The sequence below is a fragment of the Bufo bufo genome, chromosome 2 (genome assembly GCF_905171765.1).
Source record: "Bufo bufo chromosome 2, aBufBuf1.1, whole genome shotgun sequence".
Taxonomy (NCBI): domain Eukaryota; kingdom Metazoa; phylum Chordata; class Amphibia; order Anura; family Bufonidae; genus Bufo; species Bufo bufo.
Window position 1 is genome coordinate 120,052,566 of NC_053390.1, and position 19,403 is coordinate 120,071,968.

Genomic DNA, 19,403 nt, shown 5'->3' on the forward strand with positions numbered 1-19,403 from the left:
CACAAGAAAAATTATTTTTCTTACAGTTACTTAATGGGGCGGCAGGCTATAAGGTGACATTATACTGTATGGGGGCCACAAGGAGACATTATACTGTATGGGTCGGCAGGCTATAAGGTGACATTATACTGTATAGGGGCCACAAGGAGACATTATACTGCATGGGGCGGGCAACAAGGTGACATTATACTGCATGGGGCAACAATTTTACCCCAGCCCCACCCCGCCCCTAACAGTATAATGTCTCCTTGTTGCCCCATACAGTATAGAGTATAGTCTCCTTGTTGCTCCTGCATGGGGGCATCAGGGAGACATTATACTGTATAGGGCTTCTACTGATGGGACTCCCCTGTGCAGGGGCTGCTGATAAGCCTGAGCAGATCTAGACATTAACACCTTTCTCCATGAGTACCTAAATATTATCTCGCCTCCCTTTCCGCTTTCGCACTTCACCTGCCTTGGAGAGTGCATTTCCAGACGTTGGTGGGCGGGGTCATAGGGAAGAAGGAGAACGGAGGTTGCAGCAGCTGCGTAAACGGACATGTAAGCAGGCGTCAGGACGTGGACATTTTAGGAGCGGTCGGCACACATGTGACCGCTCCTATGACATAATTAAATACGGTGGTATATTGTGGACACCGGTATATCGCTCAACCCTATGTGGAAGCCCAACAGACCCCAGTATATAGTCAGTGGGGACTGTGGGGCAGCGCTGGTGTTCATCATATACCACATACAGCAACAAGTTGCTTCTTTTTGCCTGATATACACTGGGAGAATAGGAGACATTGGTTGTGAAGGTGGACATAACCGTGAAAGGATGAAGGTCCCATCCAGCTATAGCTTTGGAGGTTCATGTATGAAACCTAGCAGTGGTGTGAAATGTTAGGATTCAGTTTTACGATTAATGAAGCCTGTACATTTGGTTCACGTACACAGGTGATGTGCATATGATCGAGGCCGATGTTCTCCTCCGAGGGGCTGGGCGTAGAGAACCTATAATGGCTCATCCTCCTTACACTGACAGTGACATAAATCTACAGGACTGGCTGTCTGAGGTCTCTGCATCTAGTAAAGGCATTAAGCTTGATTTCAAAAGGTAAGTTATCATGACGAGATGGGTAAGTTGCATTGTTATGACCTTTTCTTTTTGGCAACACACAGGCAGGGGATTCTGTTAGGCCACAAGACTGCTTTGTAACTGAATAATTAGTGAAACCCAGGAAGTGAGCTGAAGATTGTTGTTTGACATGCGTTTTTGACAAAATGCTACCAGTCGACAGAACTTCGTTTTCCGTCCTGCATAACGGAAACCAGACGGATCCGTTTTGCTTGCCCATAGACTTCTATTATGACGGTTTAAAATGGGAAGTCTCTTAAAGGCTTCCGTTTTGATTTCCGTCTTATGGATGCAATAACGGAATGCATAACGATGATGTGAACCCGGCCTAAAAAGTCGCACCTATGATTTTTCAAAAATGTTTTCGCATCTATTGTTTTTATGATGTCCTTGCCACTTTTTTTAAAAAAAAGGGGGTGTGGCCAGTGACCCCGACAAACCTGTCTTCGTTTATGGCAGTTTTCTGGCAAAATGAAGCCATAAATCTACAGTAGCTCCGAGCTGTCGTAGATTTCTGTTTAGGCACACGAACTGCCAGATGATGCGCCTCATCATAAACTAGGCGTAGCTTCTTGCAGCGCAGTGGATATCAAGAGCAGCGCACAAGGCACCAGCCTTGATAAATCTCCCCCACAGTGTTTGTTACCACTTGCGTTTTGTTCGTGGTGTTTTTCCCCACAGATAAGGGGCCAGATTTATCATTAGCTCAGGTCAAAATAATGGAGTGAAAAAGTCTCAAATTTTTGCGCAATTGCTAAAACTGTGAAAAAATTTGCTACTTTTATTGGCTCTGCGCTATGCTCGCCAGTTTTCTGAAAGTAGGCGTGTTTTCTTATGTAAATTAATCTCTAGACAGATTTACTATTGCGACAATTAAAAAAGTTGCAAAAAATTGCGCAATTTCACTCCATTGAGGACCATGCTTATCTTATGCGCCTTTTTAATAAAACATGCAACTTTTTCATAAGACGTGTGACTTTTCTAAAGCTGCTTACTGAAGGATAAACTGCTACCGTCAAACCACATTTATCACAGTATTAAAGGACCATTAATAAATATGACTTAGGCCTCATGCACACGACCGTAGTTCGGGTCCAGATCCGAGGCAGCATTTTTTGCGGCTTGGGTGCGGACCCATTCACTTTAATGGGGCCGGAAAAGATGCGGACCGCACTCTGTGGGCTGTTCGCATCCGTTGCTCCGTTCCGCGGCCCCGCAAAAAAAATATAACATGTCCTATTCTTGTCCGTTTTACGGACAAGAATAGGCATGTCTACAATGGGCCGCCCGTTCCGTAAATTGTGGAAGGCACACGGGCGGCTTCCGTGTTTTGCGGTTTCTCGGTTTGTGGACCGTGTGCATGAGGCCTTAGCCAAAAATGACTTTGGACATATGTAAAAGTAGAGTAAGATGTAAATGCAATGATAAATGTGGCCCAAGCTGTTGTGAAAACACCTGAAAAGCGACAGTATACTCTGTTTTTGAAAATCTACCTAATTAACAAAAGTGGCAGTAGCAAAAAAAATAATCCTTGTGTGTCCTGTGTTTCATGCTTCCCATAGACGTTCAGTTAACATCTGTACCAGGCGTTTTTATGTTTACTCTGTTTTATTGGTTTAAGTATGAAATCCAAAAATCCAAACAGTTAGTCAAGTACCGTGAAGCAAAAAGACCACAACGTAGATTAATATAGTGCAGCAGCAAGTAGTCAGCATATAAGTATCTGGCCTATATATGTCCATAAGAATATTATACATAAGCTACTAAGCCATTAAAGGCTCATATCCATATGGTAAGACATTTCAAGTGGTACCTTGGAACCGAACCAGAGTTCGGTAAAAGGTTTTTAACAGTAGAAATTAATCTCTGAAGTCTTGCGAGACTTTGCGAAGTAATAACTTCGGCTCAATGGAGTCAATACATTCTAATACAGTACGCAGCACTCGCTCCATACAGTATTCTAATGAAGTTTAATGCGAAGCGACTTCGGATGTTTCATCTGAAGTCTATTCTCTCATCCCTAGTAAGGACCTGTTCCGGAATGAAATACATAGGAATTCATAAACGTGATCATACGATGCCACCGGTTCATGGACCAGGTGCTTTTACAGCACAAAAGCAAGCAGTGCAGAAAAACGCCACTAAAAGGTTGTGTGTGAAACCATACTTATAATTATAGTAACAAGTGAGATCAGCAACACATTAGGCAAACTGTTAATCTCATGGCACAGACAGTTTGCAGTCGTAGTTCTAAAGCTGCCTGTACACCTTAGGCAGTAGCAGTGGTCAAACCTTCATTCAACCGACGGCTATCTCTCCCAACTCCCCCATACACGTATGCTTAGTTTGGCTGAGTGTATGTGATTTCAGTAAGGAGATAGTAGAAAACCGCCAGCAGACATCTATGGTGGCTTATTTTCCAGGAGAACTAAAGTATCAGGTGTTAAAATTTAAAGTGCTCCACCCTTCTCTTCCCTGACATCATCAGTTTGGATAGTTGAAGCTCCCTATATACATTGGATTCTCATTGGGTTTACCTAACAATAGCCTAATATGTAAGGGGGTTGTTTTGAGAGGATTTTTTGCAACACCCCGGGCAGAACTGCAAAGGGGAGTATACTTGCCTGCTTCCCGATACTGGCTTCCAGCTTCTTCTCTTCCCAACCTTGGCTTCTCCACTCAGCTGCCTGGATGTAAACTTCCGTTTCGACGCCGCTGCAGCCAATCGCTGACTGCAGCAGTGACATGCTCCCCTTGCATCACATAACCAATTGACATGATGCAAGAGGGGCTGCGACCAGGGCAGTTTCTGGGCAATATGTTCAGCAGGATTAACATCAAAAAAGCACCCCCACCGCCCGCATATAAAAATTGAGTGCAGGAATTTCAGAATTTCACCCTCTATATTAGAATAATGTTGAGACCACACACACTAGCTATTAGCTCCCCCTTCAAGAACACGGAAAGCCAAGTGACAACCTATACTGTCCCCCAAGGGTTAGAAAAGCTTTCAGACATCTATAATGCCCCTCAAGAGCAAGTGACAACCTATAACTTCCCCCAAGGCTATTTTCACCTGCTGTCATAGGCTCTGCTCCGAGCCTCTGTCAACAGTTCCTTCAGATTTAACAGAGATTAGCTCAGCATGCAGCACTAATCTTCTTTTCAAAAAGACAGATGCCCAAGATGGATGACTATTAACATTGAAATTACATTCAGCACTACCAAACATACAGGGCAATACAGCACCACATACCTAATACATCCAGTGATGTCTCCTTTGATGTAGACATTCTCTTTCCTAATCTCCATTCAGACCAGATCACCATGATGACTTCTTTCAGACAGGTCTTGTCTGCTGAGTTTGACACACAGACATCTTAGTTTCCTACTTTTTCATCATTCTCCCCATCTTCTGAACACCCCATCCTGCCATCCCTAATAGTGTGCCCAGTGTTCTCCCCAGTACTATACTGCAGAAACAGTCTCCATGAAAATACTTGTACCACACAGATAGTGCCCCCTTCAATAATTAACACACCGTGTCCTTAAAAAAATACAGTAATTATGCCCAACAAATCTGACTATAATAGACCTAGTGTCCCCCAAAATAATTGCTCTAAGCTGATACTGTGCCAGGATCCCACCCACATTATTAGTGCTCCCAGAAGTTCCACCAATAGTAGTAATTCTCTCCCAGAGTGCACTTAGTGGTAACAATGCCCCCAGTAGTAGTAATGTTCCCAATTGTGCCCCAGAAGTAATAATGCCCCCCCAGGATAAATAATTCCCCTTATGTGTGCCACTACAAAAATACCCACCCTTGGAGGCGGTCATGCCTGCGGCCAGCGAATAGCTGCAGTAGTGTCAAAACGGAAGTTCACGTCGAGGAAGCTGAGTGGAGAAGGAGCCAGGAGCCAGTGTTGGTAAGCAGGTAAGTATGCTTCCCTTCTCAGGTTTGCAGGTTTGGGTGGGGTTGCCAATTCCCCCCCAAAAAGTGCACAAGCTCTTTAAAAGCTATGTACATCTTCAGCTTGCTAAGAGAGAATGTCAAGGCTGTACAGAGCAAGGGGCTTAACATTTTTAATAAAGAACAATTGAAAATATGATTTTTTGCTCAAAATGAATAAAATGCATTCATGTAAAAAAAAAAAAATTGCCCAATTGCCTTGACGACCTTTGATGTACTAGTACAGGGGTACTCAACTAGTTTTATTAAAGGTCCACATACCTGGGTCTGCAGTCAGGTGAAGGTCCGAGCTGAACGCCAACAGTAAAGATGCCATGCGATCATGTGATCCATGCGCGTGGGGCGCTCTGCCGTTATAGTGGAGTGCCCCGGGTAAGTCCCAGAATTAGTAATGGCCACATTAGTGCCCCAGTAAGAGTAATGCCCCCATTAGTGCCCCCAGTAAGAGTATTGCCCCCATTAGTGCCTCCCTTCTCTGCTTTTGCAAAAAAAATAAAAAAATTAGCATTCACCTGGCTGCGGTGAACATTCGCTGCTGACTGCAAGCTCAGGACCGGTGCTCTAACGTGATGGCGTCTTGTAGGTCCTGTCCTGAGCTTCTAGTCAGCAGGGAGTGTTCTCCACAGCGTGAGCAAATGGAGGTGGAGGTACCGTAATATATATATTTTTTAAGTAGCGGTGGAGGTAAATGCTGTACTAATGGACGTTCCATGATGGAAGCGCTCATTAGTAAGGGTACTTTCACACTTGCAGCAGGACGGATCCGACAGGCTGCTCACCCCGTCAGATCCATCTTGCCACTACTTTGCCGTGCCGCTGCTCTGTGCCCATCGACTATAATGGGGATGGGGGCAGAGTTACGGCGCAGCACGGTGAGAGGCCGCCAGACTAAAAGTACTACATGTCCGACTTTTTCGTCTGGCGGCCTCACGCCGTGTACTGCCATGCTGCACCGTAGCTCCACTCCCGCTATAGTCAATGGGGAGTGGCAGTCCGGCAAAATAGCGGCAGGACGGATCTGACAGGGTGAACAGCCTGTCGGATCCGTCCTGCCGCAAGTGTGAAAGTACCTTAACAGTCCTTACAGGAAAATTCTGGCACCGGCAAGGGAACTAAAATACCAGCCTTGCTGGTGAACTACTGGCCGGGTGGCTACCCAAGCCACAGAACAGACATATGATAGTTTTGTTCCGCATCCAATTCCCATTATTGGGGCATTGGATGCGGCCCCTTAATTACAATGGGGCCACAAGAGATGCAGACAGCACACTGTGTGCTGTCTGCATCTTTTTCCGCTCCATTGAAACTAAGGGGCCGCATCCAATGCCCCAATAATGGGAATTGGATGCGGAACAAAACTATCATGGTTTGATGGGCTTAATCACTTTATTTAATCAGGTTACCTAAAGAAGATGGCCCAGGAGAGATGGGAACACGACACTGACTGGAGTCCTTTCCTGCAGTCAGTGACGTGTTCCCGCCTCTCTGTAGCCCTCTCCACGCCCCCCTTCCTCCCCAAATGTGACATTTATTTCATTGGTGGCAGCGGTGATGTCCCTCCCCTCTCCAGCAGCTTGAAGCTCCCTTACGTGCTGCCGCTGCTGCAGGGGAGGAGGGACCTGCAGTGCTCCAGCCTAAAAAAAAATACCTAGTAGCCATTGGCTCCTGAACTGAAAAATTTAGGAGCCAAATCAAATTTTTAGTCGCCAAATCGAAACTGAATCAAAATTTTGGTATCGTGACAACGCTACGCCGTAGGGTTGTTTTGAAACCAAAATTTTGATTCGCTTTGGTCACCATAAAAAAGTATTACAATACTCAATATCGCGCAAAAAAAAAAAAAAAACACCAAAAAAAGCTGCGTGCATTTCGCATTTTATTAAACATTCGGCCCATAATAGAACAGTCCTATGCTATTTTTTGGGGTGACAAGGTGACTAAAAAATGGCGAATGCTCACCGCATAGGAGATATTTTTGAATAATTGAATAGTTTGGACAGCGCTATGTAATATGTTTATTTATTTATTGTTTATATATTTTATATGTAAAATTGGGAAAGGGGGGATTTAAACTTAATATTTTAGGGTACTTTCACACTAGCGTTTTTCTTTTCCGGCACTGAGTTCCGTCACAGGGGCTCTATACCAGAAAAGAACTGATCAGGCATATCCCCATGCATTCTGAATGGAGAGTAATCCGTTCAGGATGCATCAGGATGTCTTCAGTTCAGTCATTTTGACTGATCAGGCAAAAGATAAAATCGCAGCATGCTACGGTTTTATCTCCGGCGGAAAAAAAATGAAGATTTGCCTGAATGCCGGATCCAGCATTTTTCCCCATAGGAATGTATTAGTGCCAGATCCGGCATTCAAAATACCGGAATGCACCCGCACTGAATCCGGACCCATTCACTTCTATGGAGCTGTGCACATGAGCGGTGATTTTCACACATCACTTGTGCGTTGCGTGAAAATCGCAGCATGCTCTGTTGTGCGTTTTTCACGCAACGCAGGCCCCATAGAAGTTAATGGGGCTGTGTGAAAATCGCAAGCAAGTGCGGATGCGGTGCGATTTTCACGCATGGTTCCTAGGATGAAAGTCTATTCACTGTATTATTTTCCCTTATAACATGGTTATAAGGGAAAATAATAGCATTCTGAATACAGAATGCATAGTAGAAGGTCAATATAATAAACATTGGTGGCGCAGTGCGCCCCCCCATCACCCCAGTATAATAAACATTGGTGGCGCAGTGCGCCCCCCCCATCACCCCAGTATAATAAACATTGGTGGCGCAGTGCGCCCCCCTCAATATAATAAACATTGGTGGCGCAGTGCGCCCCCCCTCAAAATAATAAACATTGGTGGCGCAGTGCGCCCCCCCCATCACCCCAGTATAATAAACATTGGTGGCACAGTGCGCCCCCCCTCAATATAATAAACATTGGTGGCGCAGTGTGCCCCCCCATCACCCCAGTATAATAAACATTGGTGGCGCAGTGCGCCCCCCCTCAATATAATAAACATTGATGGCGCAGTGTGCCCCCCCATCACCCCAGTATAATAAACATTGGTGGCGCAGTGCGCCCCCCCTCAAAATAATAAACATTGGAGGCGCAGTGCGCCCCCCCCCAATATAATAAACATTGGTGGCGCAGTGGGCAGTGCCAATGAGGGTTAAAAAATAAAAAAATAATTTACTCACCTCCTCCAGTTGATCGCGTAGCTGCCGGTCTCCTGTTCTTACTTCTTTCTTCAGGACCTGTGGTGACATCACTGTGCTCATCACATGATCCATCACCATGGTAATGGGCCATGTGATGAGCTCAGTGACGTCACCACAGGTCCTGAAGAAAGAAGTAAGAACAGGAGACCGGCAGCTACGCGATCAACTGGAGGAGGTGAGTTAATTTTCTTTTATTATTTTTAACCCTCATTGGCACTTCCCACTGAGCCACCAATGTTTATTATACTGAGGGGGGGGGGGGGGGGCGCACTGTGCCACCAACGTTTCTTATACAAATACAGGAGGCGGGTGCTGGAATCAAATAGCCGGCACCCGACCTTTGTGACAGGGGGCTGCGATCAGCTACAATTAACCCCTCAGGTACCGCACCTGAAGGGTTAACTCAACTGCAGCTGATCGCAGCTCCCTGTCACAGAGGTCGGGTGCCGGCTATTTGATTCCAGCACCCGCCTCCTGTATTGTATTACAGGTCAGTTATCTTCATTGGTGGCGCAGTGGCCACAGCCCCTCCCCTCCTCCTCCTGCCTCTTCTTATTGGCAGCGGCGGGGGCAGCAGCACAGGGGGGAGGGAGAGAGAGACTCCTTCTGCGCTGCTGAGAACGATCATCTCCTGTGCCCGCCGCTGTATTGAGCAGAGCTGCCAGAGTGTGCAGGAGGAGGAGCGCTACATGTGGAGGAAGCCTTGTCTCACTGCGCTTTGGGACAGGCGGAAGTGCGCCGGTAAGCTCCTCCTCCTGCACGGTACAGCGTGCAGGAGAGGAGGAGCGCTCTGAAGGATGGCCGGGGTCCGGACAACTGGCGGCCGCGGTCCGTATTTGGACCGCGTTCCGCCAGTTGAGTACCCCTGTACTAGTACATCAAGATAATTGAGTGGGCATCGGAGCGGTGCCCACCCGATAAATGCAGTGGCCCAGCTGTGACCCCATAGGATCCCCGAGCTGCGGTGATGGGGACCTGATGGCTGGAAAGGCAGCCTGATGCCTTCTATAGACATCAGGGCTTGCCTTCCACGGGAACCTATGAGATCCAGCCTTATTAGGCTGGGTCTCCTATGCAACTGTCAGCGTAAGGCTACATGCACACGAACGTTGTTTGTTTCCGTGTCCATTCCGTTTTTTTTGCGGATAGGATGCGGACCCATTAATTTTAATGGGTCCGCAAAAAATGTGGACAGCACACCATGTGCTATCTGCATCCGTATGTCCATTCCGTAGCCCCGCAAAAAAATATAACATGTCCTATTCTTGTCCGTTTTAGGCATTGTTACAATGGATCCGCAAAAAAAACAAACTAATGGCATACAGATGTCATACGTTTTTTTTTTTTTGCAGATCCGCAATTTGCGGACCGCAAAACACATACGGTCGTGTGCAAGTAGCCTAATGCTGACAGTCAATGTATTGCAATACACGATGTATGGTAATGCTGTAGAGGGGATCAGACCCCAAAAAGTTGAAGTCCCACAGTGAGACAAAAATAAAAAGTAAAAAGAAAGTTAAAAAAATGTGTTTTTTATAATAAAAAAAAATAACGTTTCAAGTAAAAAAAAAAAGCCCCTTTCCCATAATAAACAGTTGTAAAAATAGAAAAAGAAAAAAAAAAAAGAAAAACAGACAGATTAGGTATCGCTGTGTCTGTAACAACCGACTCTATAAAATATCATATAATCCACCCAGTCAGGTGAACACCATTAACAATTTTTTTTTATAAAAACTGTGCCAAAAAAGCTATTTTTTGTCACCCTATATCACAAAAAGTGTAATACTAAGTGATCAAAAAGCCGTATGTACTCCAAATTAGTACCAAACGGTCATCTCATCCCACAAAAAAGAGCCCCTACATAAGACAATCGCCCCCCCCAAAAATATGGCTTTCAGAAAATGGAGACACAAAAACACGATTTAAAAAAAAAATATATGCTTTTATTGTGCAAGGCTACATGCACACGACCGTATGTGTTTTGCGGTCCGTCCAAAAAATGGATGACATCCGTATGCCATCCTTTTTTATGCGGATCCATTGTAACAATGCCTAAAACGGATAAGAATAGGACATGTTCTATTTTTTTTGCCGGGCTATGGAACGGACATAGCGCTGTGTGCTGTCCACATTTTTTGCGGACCCATTGTAATAAATGGGTCTGCATCCTATCCGCCAAAAAAATGGAACGGACACGGAAGCAAACAACATTCGTGTGCATGTAGCCTAAAACTGAAATAAAATTGAAAAAAGTAGACCTATTAGGTATTGCCATGCCTGTAATGACCTGCTGTATAAAAATATCACATGATTTACCCCCAAAGGTAAAAAAATAAATAAAAACTGTTCCAAAACAGCCAATTTTTTTGGTCACCTTGCCCCACAAAGTGTAATACTTAATGATCAAAAAATCATATGTACACAAAAATGGTACCAATAAAAACATCAACTCTACCTACAAAAAACGAGCCCCTGCACAAGACGATCGGCAAAAAAAATTATGGCTTTCAGAAAATAGAGACACAAAAACATGATTATTTATTATGTAAAACATATAGTGTTGAGCGAAGCGAGTTTCAAAACTTCGGAATAATACTGTACAGAGAGCCGTCTCCGTACAGTATTAAATATGGGCTCCGATTGGCTAAAGTTAGTGATTCACGAAGTTGCTCGTGACTTTATTGAAAAACTTCGGTAGTGGATTTGTAAAGTGGAAAACCACTTTAAAACTTGAAACCAAACTCTGATTCGGTTCCAAGGTACTAGTCCGTAAGAACTTGCTCTGTAAAAATAGCACATGATCTAACCTATCAGGTGAACATTATGAAAACAAAAAATAAAAACTGTGCCAGAACAGCCATTTTTTGGTTTCCTTGCCCCACAAAAAGTGTAATATAGAGAGATCAAAAATCATATGTACAAACAAAACTGTAACTTTATCCCTAAGTTTCCACTTTTTGGGAGTTTCTGCTGTAGGGTGCATCAGGGGGTCTTCAAATGTGACAATGTTCCTAAAAACCAGTCCAGCAAAAGCTGCCCTCCAAAATATGTTGCTACTTTCTTTTTGAGCACTGTGGTGTGCACATACATCAGTTTACCACCACATGTGGGGTGTTTCTGTAAACGGCAGAATCAGGGTAATAGGTATTGAGTTTTGTTTGGCTGTTAACCCTTGATGTGTTACAGGAAAAAATGAATGAAAACGGAAAATCTGTTAAAGTGAAATTTTGGTATTTCATATCCAATTTCCTTTAATTTATATGGAACACATAAGGGTTAACAAAGTTTGTAAAATCAGTTTTGAATAACTTGGGTGCAGTTTCTAAAATGGGGCCATTTATGGGTGGTTTCTACTATGTAAGCTTCACAAAGTGACTTCAGAACTGAACTGGTTCTTAAAAAATGGGTTCTGTTTTCTTAAAATGCTAAGAATTGCTTCTAAAATGTCACTGACATTTACAAAATTATGCAAACATATTAAGTAGATGTGGGAAATGTAAAGTGATAACTATGATTTATGATTATTATCATATGTATTAAATCGTTTTTTTTACACAATAAAAGCACACAGAGCTATGGGGACTGGGTATTGCGGATGTGCTAGCGGCCATCTAGCAACCCATGTCCTCAGCTCTATACCCAAAATCCCGGTGACAGGTTCCCTTTAAGTGATTAAATAAATAAGTCTCATATACTCAAGGAGGAGCTGGTAGTTGCAGAATCCCTAGCGTGCCTCTCAGACTTAAATACCACAGGTTGAGTGGTGAGATCAGTTGTCGAAATGTGAAGTAGTCATTTTATAACAAATGCTCCCCATTTACCAACAAATTGTGAAGTACGGTTATTTCTGTTTAACTCGGTTACTAAACATTCTAAATGCAAACATTTTATTTGGTCCAATACTCTGTCTAAGGTGGGTGGGGAAGGAGGGGGGACTTATTTTTTTATTTGACAAGTTGGACAAGTTGTGAGCTCCTCCCTCCAGCTGTACCCTTCCTACAGGGACTAAGCTAAATCAGTTTTTAGCTTAGTGTCTGTAGGAGGCAGACTTCCCTGCTTTGCAGGTCTGCTTATTTTTTTTCCCTTTCTTCTAGCTGATTTACAGGCAGTCCTAGTTGCCTGCATTCCTACCCAGGAGACGGGAGACCAGGGGTTCCCCAAGCCCGCTGCTCCTTCCTGGTCTCCAGAAGACAAGTAGGACCAAAGGTTCCCAAAGCCTCTGCATCCCGCCAGCCTTTGGGTCACCACGATCGCCCACTATAAGTCCGCTCTGTTCCGGTGTAGCAGCCCTCCCCAAGGCGCCACACACCGAAGGTGGTGACCTGGCTGGAACCAGGGGTGCAGAACACGACAGGTGAGTATGCTTGGCCCCAACCACCTCCCTTCTTCCTCCTCCTTCCCTCTTCTCAGGTTACCTTGTGTGAATGACCCCCACAGAGGCATTGATTCCGCCATGCGTGACCTCCTGTCGGGAGTGGGGGGGGGGGGGGGGAAACCTCTTCTCTACGGGGTCTTTTCTCCTGGGGCCACCGTCTTATTCGGCATTCCTGATCCTGTTCTCCGCCAAGGCCGATTGTAATTGAGGCCCCGGCTTCTCTGTGGCCTACACCCGATCTGGCTCCCTGCGGGTACGTCACACCCGGCCGGCATCTCCGTTTGGCAGGGGCTTGTAGCGGCAGCACCGCTATATCCGCCATGGTAGAACCGGAGTGGGCTCGCTCCCTGTCAAAGATGATACAGGACGTCTCCCATACTAACAAAGCCATTGTGGAAATACTGGGACGTTTGTTCGCAAGGCCGTCCTCTGACCAGTCCGACTCTGGGGATCGTGGAGCTCATTCCCATTGCGGCCGTCCTGCAAAACTGGCCAGACCACCCTCCTCCAGAGCGTTCACAGTTTCTTTTGCCTCTCCACTACCTCCTAGGGAGTCACGCTCTGACGTGTCCTCCTTGGAAGAGGCATGTTCAGAGGAACAGTTTTCAGATCCGGACTTTGTCTCTCCTGAGGACCAGTCTTCAAAACTGTCCTCTATGGTGGACAATCTCATTACAGCGATTATAGAACCCTTACAGGTTGAAGACCATGTGCCCTCATCGTCTGGCACAAGTTTTTCCTTCAGGAGATCCCGCCGCTTGCCCCAAAAAAGAGGGTACGTTCCTTCCCATTCTGGACCTCAAATCCCTCAACCGCTTCCTTCGACTCCGCCGCTTCCGAATGGAGTCCCTCAGATCGGTCATTGCGTCCCTAACCACCAGGATTTTGATTCCTCTCTTTCCAAGGAGTGGAATTTTCCTGACAGACGTTTTGCTTTGCCAAATGCTTAGACATACTTTAACCCTTCCTGGAGGATTTGACAAAAAAGTGGTCGTCCTCACCTATCGTTGACCCTCCAGTATCCCACTTGGCTAAACATACCACTGACCACTGAGGAAGGGGCAAGTTCAGGCCCCGAAACGCATATGGTATCAGCAGCCACTATCAATCAGTCGCAACTTATTGATTGCACCAATGTACCTTTGGATGTGAGCAATACATTTGAAACATTCACTCACATTGCTCCAGCTTGCAAGCAAATATAGGCGCGCGGCTAAAACAGTGACATCATCCGAGGCAGTCCGGCCTCCTCAAACACCTCTCCGATCATGTGGACCTACTCCGATCACGAGACCCGGCACGATCACGTGGAGCAACGCGGAAGGTCCCAGACATACAGCGGCCGCAGCATCGCACGCCGACTGAATCCTCCAGCGAACTATTACCGGACAGAACGTCTGCAGGAGGGGTAAAGTACATGTGCCATACATACCAGTAAAAATGTCTCTATTGTAGCTGCGGTTTAGTGTATAACTTCAAGAAGGGCTGCCGTACAAGTGTTGCTGTCAAAGTTATGACACAAAGCAATGACATCCGTTAATATCGCTGCTAATACAGCCTCTTATAATAGATTGAATACCTTATCCTATCTAAGAGACATATGATTATAACCTGATTTTTTTTTTTGTCTGATTTTAATAGTGACCAGCGATTATACATTTGTATAAAGTGGGCCACACCACCACAATATTTTATCCAGTAATAAATCCTATTTTACCTACCATTTGATACCACCTTGTCCATTTGGCATCGGATAGTTGAGTGCCCCCTACTGCTCACTTACCGTACTCATTTATCACTTTATTCATTTTGACCAGGTGTAGGTCGTCAAGGGTTGTGCACCGTACCATTAGCTGACACAGTAGGTTCAGAGCCGCTGATACACATTTAATCCCCTTTTTGTTTCAAACATACCACTTTGCCTATGGCGGATGGGGCTTCCTTTTCTTGTTGTAAAATTATTATTTTTTTTATAAATTGTTTATTTTATTGATTTTTTTATCAATGAAAAAATAATACAGGTACATTGTCTCATAGCACAATCGTAAGAGGCAATACAGGTACAATACTATGTTGCATAACGTCAGTATCAACAAATGTACTTTAGTATACAAAACATACATTTTGCATCTGAGGCCCATAAATGCACCAAGGGCTGAAACCACAAAAGGACATAAGACAATCACAATGACACGACACATAGGGGAAATTAAAGGAAGGGGGAAAAATAACAGTCTAACTGGTAATCAAAGGTCTTTTATTGTAAGTGATCAAAAGCGTCATCCCATGTTTGCCAGATCTTTGTAAATCTATCGACTGAGTTAGTAATACATGCAGTTAAGTATTCCATTTTTCTAACTTCTCTTACACTATGCATGAGGTCCATTCGGGTAGGTGCGTCTGCCCTCAACCAAAACCTCGCAATTAGGCGTCTGGCCGCCGTTAACACCTGAAGGACTAATAGGAGGAATTGTTTTTTTAATGACATTTTTGGCATATTCAGTAAGTAAAAAAAAGGTGTAAAAGGAAAACGAATTGCGAGGAGTTGAAAAAAGACAGACTCCACCATTCTCCAGAAGGGCACAATCACAGAACATTCCCAGAAAATGTGAAGGTGGGTCCCCTCACCTGTCGTACACCTCCAACATCTATCAGAGATATCTTGGCTAAAGTGTTTTAATAGCTGTGGGGTATGATACCAAAACATAAGCACTTTATATGTGTTTTCCCTATATGTGACACATGAGGACGACTTCGCTGCCCGTTCCCATATCTGTTTCCACTCTGCATACGTTATAGGTTGGCCTAGAATTGCTTCCCATTTAGACATGTAGGAGTGAGTGACAGAGGAGGATGATAGGATAAGATAGATGCCTGAGATGAGACCTTTCGTTGTAACAGTCAATTTACAAAGTTTCTCAAACGGCGTGGGGGTTGACACCTTCGTTGAGTGAAAGAGGTCCGAAAAAAAATGGCTAATCTGCACATATTGATACCTACAAGACTCTGGTAATTGATGCAAGGAACGTACCTCGTCAAATGAGAACAAGCCCAGAGTCCTATAGTTTACAACATCCGCAAATCTGAACAACTTCTTGGGAAACCATGTTTTAAGAAAAACTGTGCTCATTCCCAACTTAAATAGTGGGTTATACAGAAAGGAGACCATAGAAGATTTTTCTGATGCAAGTGAAAACAGTCTGTTACACCTCGACCATATGTTACATGTAAAAGACATAGGGCCCAATAGTTCAGGTCTAAGTGAGGGTTGTAGGGAGTACCAAATAAGTGAGTTCGGATGTACAGGGGCTATCCACAACTTCTCTATTTCCATCCATCTGGAGTACGCGTACATATTGGACCAGGCTGGCAGTCTTCTAATGTGTGTAGCCCAGTAATATTTTTTAATATTTGGAACTGCTAAACCACCTTGAGTTTTGGGTGACATTAAAATTGAGCAAGCTATGCGATGTCTCTTTCCATTCCAGATGAACCTGAATATGGATGATTGAAAATCCCGCAGCTCCTTCTCAGGGACAGGAATTGGGAGAGTCTCAAACAAATACAGTAATTTAGGCAAAACATTCATCTTGACTGATGCTATACGGCCCAAAAGGGAGATGGGAAAAGGCATCCATTTAATCATTAAGGCCTTGAGTTCTCGGAACATAGATGGAAAGTTTTGAGCGTACAACGAGGGATAAGTAGGGGTTAAGTTGACTCCCAAATACCTCAAGGACATTTCCGTCCATTGAAAATTAAAGTTAGATTTTAAGGTGGTCAAAATATCAGGGGCTAGGTTAAGAGGGAGAGCCTCAGTTTTTGTGGTATTAATTTTATAACCGGATAATCTACCATAAGTCTCTAGTAGTTTAAAGAGGTTGGGAAGCGAAATATGCAAGTCAGTTAATGTTAGCAGGATATCATCTGCGAATAGTGAAAGTTTGAATTCTACTGCATTCACTTTAATCCCATGAATATCAGGATGAGACCTAATGGCCGCCGTTAGGGGTTCTATGCATAGAACGAAGAGCAGAGGGGACAGTGGACATCCCTGTCGCGTACCATTTTTTATAGGGAAAGGCAAAGAATGAGCATGTTTCATTTTCACTATCGCTGTAGGTTGGGCATATAGAACATGAAGGGCTGTAAGGAAAGGGCCTTTCAGACCGAAGGCCTCCATGGTAGAGAACATAAAAGGCCACCCTAAGCGATCAAACGCTTTCTCTGCGTCAAGACTTAGCAACAACGCCGAGTCTCTGCGTTTATTTGTGATATCAATTAAGTCAATAGTGCGCCTTGTATTATCTCCGCCCTGTCGGTTTCGAACGAAGCCCACTTGATCTTTATGGATCAGCTGGGGTAGCCAGTCTGAAAGTCGGTTAGCCAGAGTTTTCGTGAAAATTTTCAGATCTGAGTTAAGAAGTGCAATGGGCCTATAATTTCCACATTCTAGGGGATCTTTACCTGGTTTAGGTATTAAAGTTATATAGGAGTGCGACATTGAAGTGGGTATTGGTGATCCTTGTAGGAAAGAATTAAACAACAGCGTCATATGTGGCAAAAGAATATCAGAAAATGTTGCGTAATAGATGTATGGTAGACCATCTGGCCCAGGGGCTTTATTATTGGGTAGCTGCTTCAGTACTTCCTGCAGTTCCTCCACAGTAATGGGAGCGTTTAATGAGGCAAGAGCTTCTCCTGACAACTGAGGAAGATCACACTTAGAAAGAAAGGAATCTAGGAGGAGTCTACTGCGCCCTGGGTCAGATGGGAGTTGTTGAGGGATAGAGTAAAGTGCCTTATAATAATCCTGAAATAAGTTGGAAATGACCTCTGGGTCATACACTATTGCCCCATCCCCTCGCCTCATTGCAGTCGGAGTGTTTATAGTGCCAGAGTCCCGAAGCTGTCGAGCCAGGAGGGTATGCGGTTTGTTTCCCCACATATAAAATCTTTGACGCGAATATAGTAATTTTTTCTCAGTTTTATAAAACAATAATTCCTTCAATCTAGCACGCAGGGTTATAATGCGCCTAAGCAAAGGCCGCGAGCAACGGGACTCTAGCATCTTTTCTAAATCCTTCAGCTGTGAGGTGATATTGTGTTGTTGCATAGTACGGTCTTTTTTCAGTCGAGACCCCATCGCTATACATGCGCCTCTAAAGACTGCCTTGTGGGCTTCCCATATCATAGATATAGGGGGTCCTGAGGACTGATTTAAGGTGAAGTATTCTGTAAGGCCCTCACGTAACTCCTGCCTAAGCGGCAACTGGTGTAGGAAGGATTCATTAAGGCGCCAATGACATACTCTAGGGTAGTAACCTGATGTTTTAATGTTAATTGACACCGGAGCATGGTCCGACCAGGAAATTGGTCCTATGTCGGCATCCGCAAGCATCGTTAAGATTGGGATATTACCAAAAAGTAGTCTATACGGGAATGTGTATTATGTGGATGTGAGAAGAAAGAAAATGTTTTTGCAGTGGGATAGTTAATTCTCCAGAGGTCATATAATTCGAATTTTCTAATAAGACGTCTAAAAAGACGTGAGTTTCGACACTGATCCTTAGTAGGCGGTCTATTCTGAAGGGTTAATCTATCTAGACGCTCGGAGAAGGAGAGATTAAAGTCTCCTCCTACTAGCAATGCAGCTGGGAGCAACTTCGATAGTTTTAAAAACACCTTATTAAGGAAAGGGATTTGGGCAGTATTCGGAGCGTATAAATTGCACAGTACGTGTGGGCTACCATTGAGTGTGGCTTTTAGTATGATATACCTGCCAGCTGGATCAATAATAGCATCTTCCACCTGTAAAGGGCAATCAGCAGACATGAGAATGGCAACACCTGCTCTCTTTCTCCCAGAGGAAGCAGAATATATACGAGGGAATAAATATTGCGCAAACTTGAAAGAGCCCTGGTGATCAAAGTGGGTCTCCTGAAGAAAGACTATGTCAGCTTTCTGAGACTTGCACTCAGTAAGTGCCAGGCGTCTCTTCACATTAGAGTTAAGACCTTTTACATTAAGCGATACATACTTAATCATTTTCAAAGCATGGAATATATGTACTTGCTATGTGGTTGCAATGGATCCTTTTCAAGGACACTGTCATAGATGAAAACACCTTAAGGCATTCAGTCGATTGTGATTTGGAATCTGGAGACCTGAGTATAAAAAACAATAAGAAGAGACACAAAAGGGAAGGGGGGGAGACACAGGACCATACAAACATAAAGAATACACCATTTAGTATCCGAACATTGGGTGTTGCCACCCAGATACAGATCAGTGAGCAACAACTAGTGATATTACTATCAGCAAACTGCCGTCCCTCCAGCCCAACCAACAGAAGCTGGGGGGGGAGGGCGAAACTACTGGTCTGCTTATTGGAAGCATGACTGGACCGGCACAGGATGGGCCAGGTTTCAAAGCTTATTAGAGCATGAAATAACCAGAGAATTGAACAATAAACCAATTCTACTAACATAGGACCTTAAACAGAGAACCATAAGGCCGTCGCCTCCTGGCGAATAAGAACAGTAGGAGATACAATTTAAGCTAATGAAGTCCATGCAGCAATCATGGGGGTTCATCTTGTGGTTCACGTAGAGGGGTCCCTCCAGTGGGGGAAGATCTTCTTCTCTTCTGTCTGGCAGGTTGCCAAATTGGACCCAGGGCAGGTTGTGGATCCGGTAGTTCCCAGTCTGT

General features: G+C 44.4%; 1 protein-coding gene across 1 annotated transcript in view; it reads left to right on the forward strand.

The window, feature by feature from the left end:
• The window catches only part of FAM151B (family with sequence similarity 151 member B), a 109,568-nt gene that overhangs the window by 22,695 nt on the left and 67,470 nt on the right, over positions 1-19,403 (forward strand). The window contains exon 3 of the mRNA XM_040421491.1: positions 940-1,099. Within this exon, the coding sequence (XP_040277425.1) occupies positions 940-1,099 (160 nt within the window). The remainder of the gene's footprint in view (positions 1-939; positions 1,100-19,403) is intronic.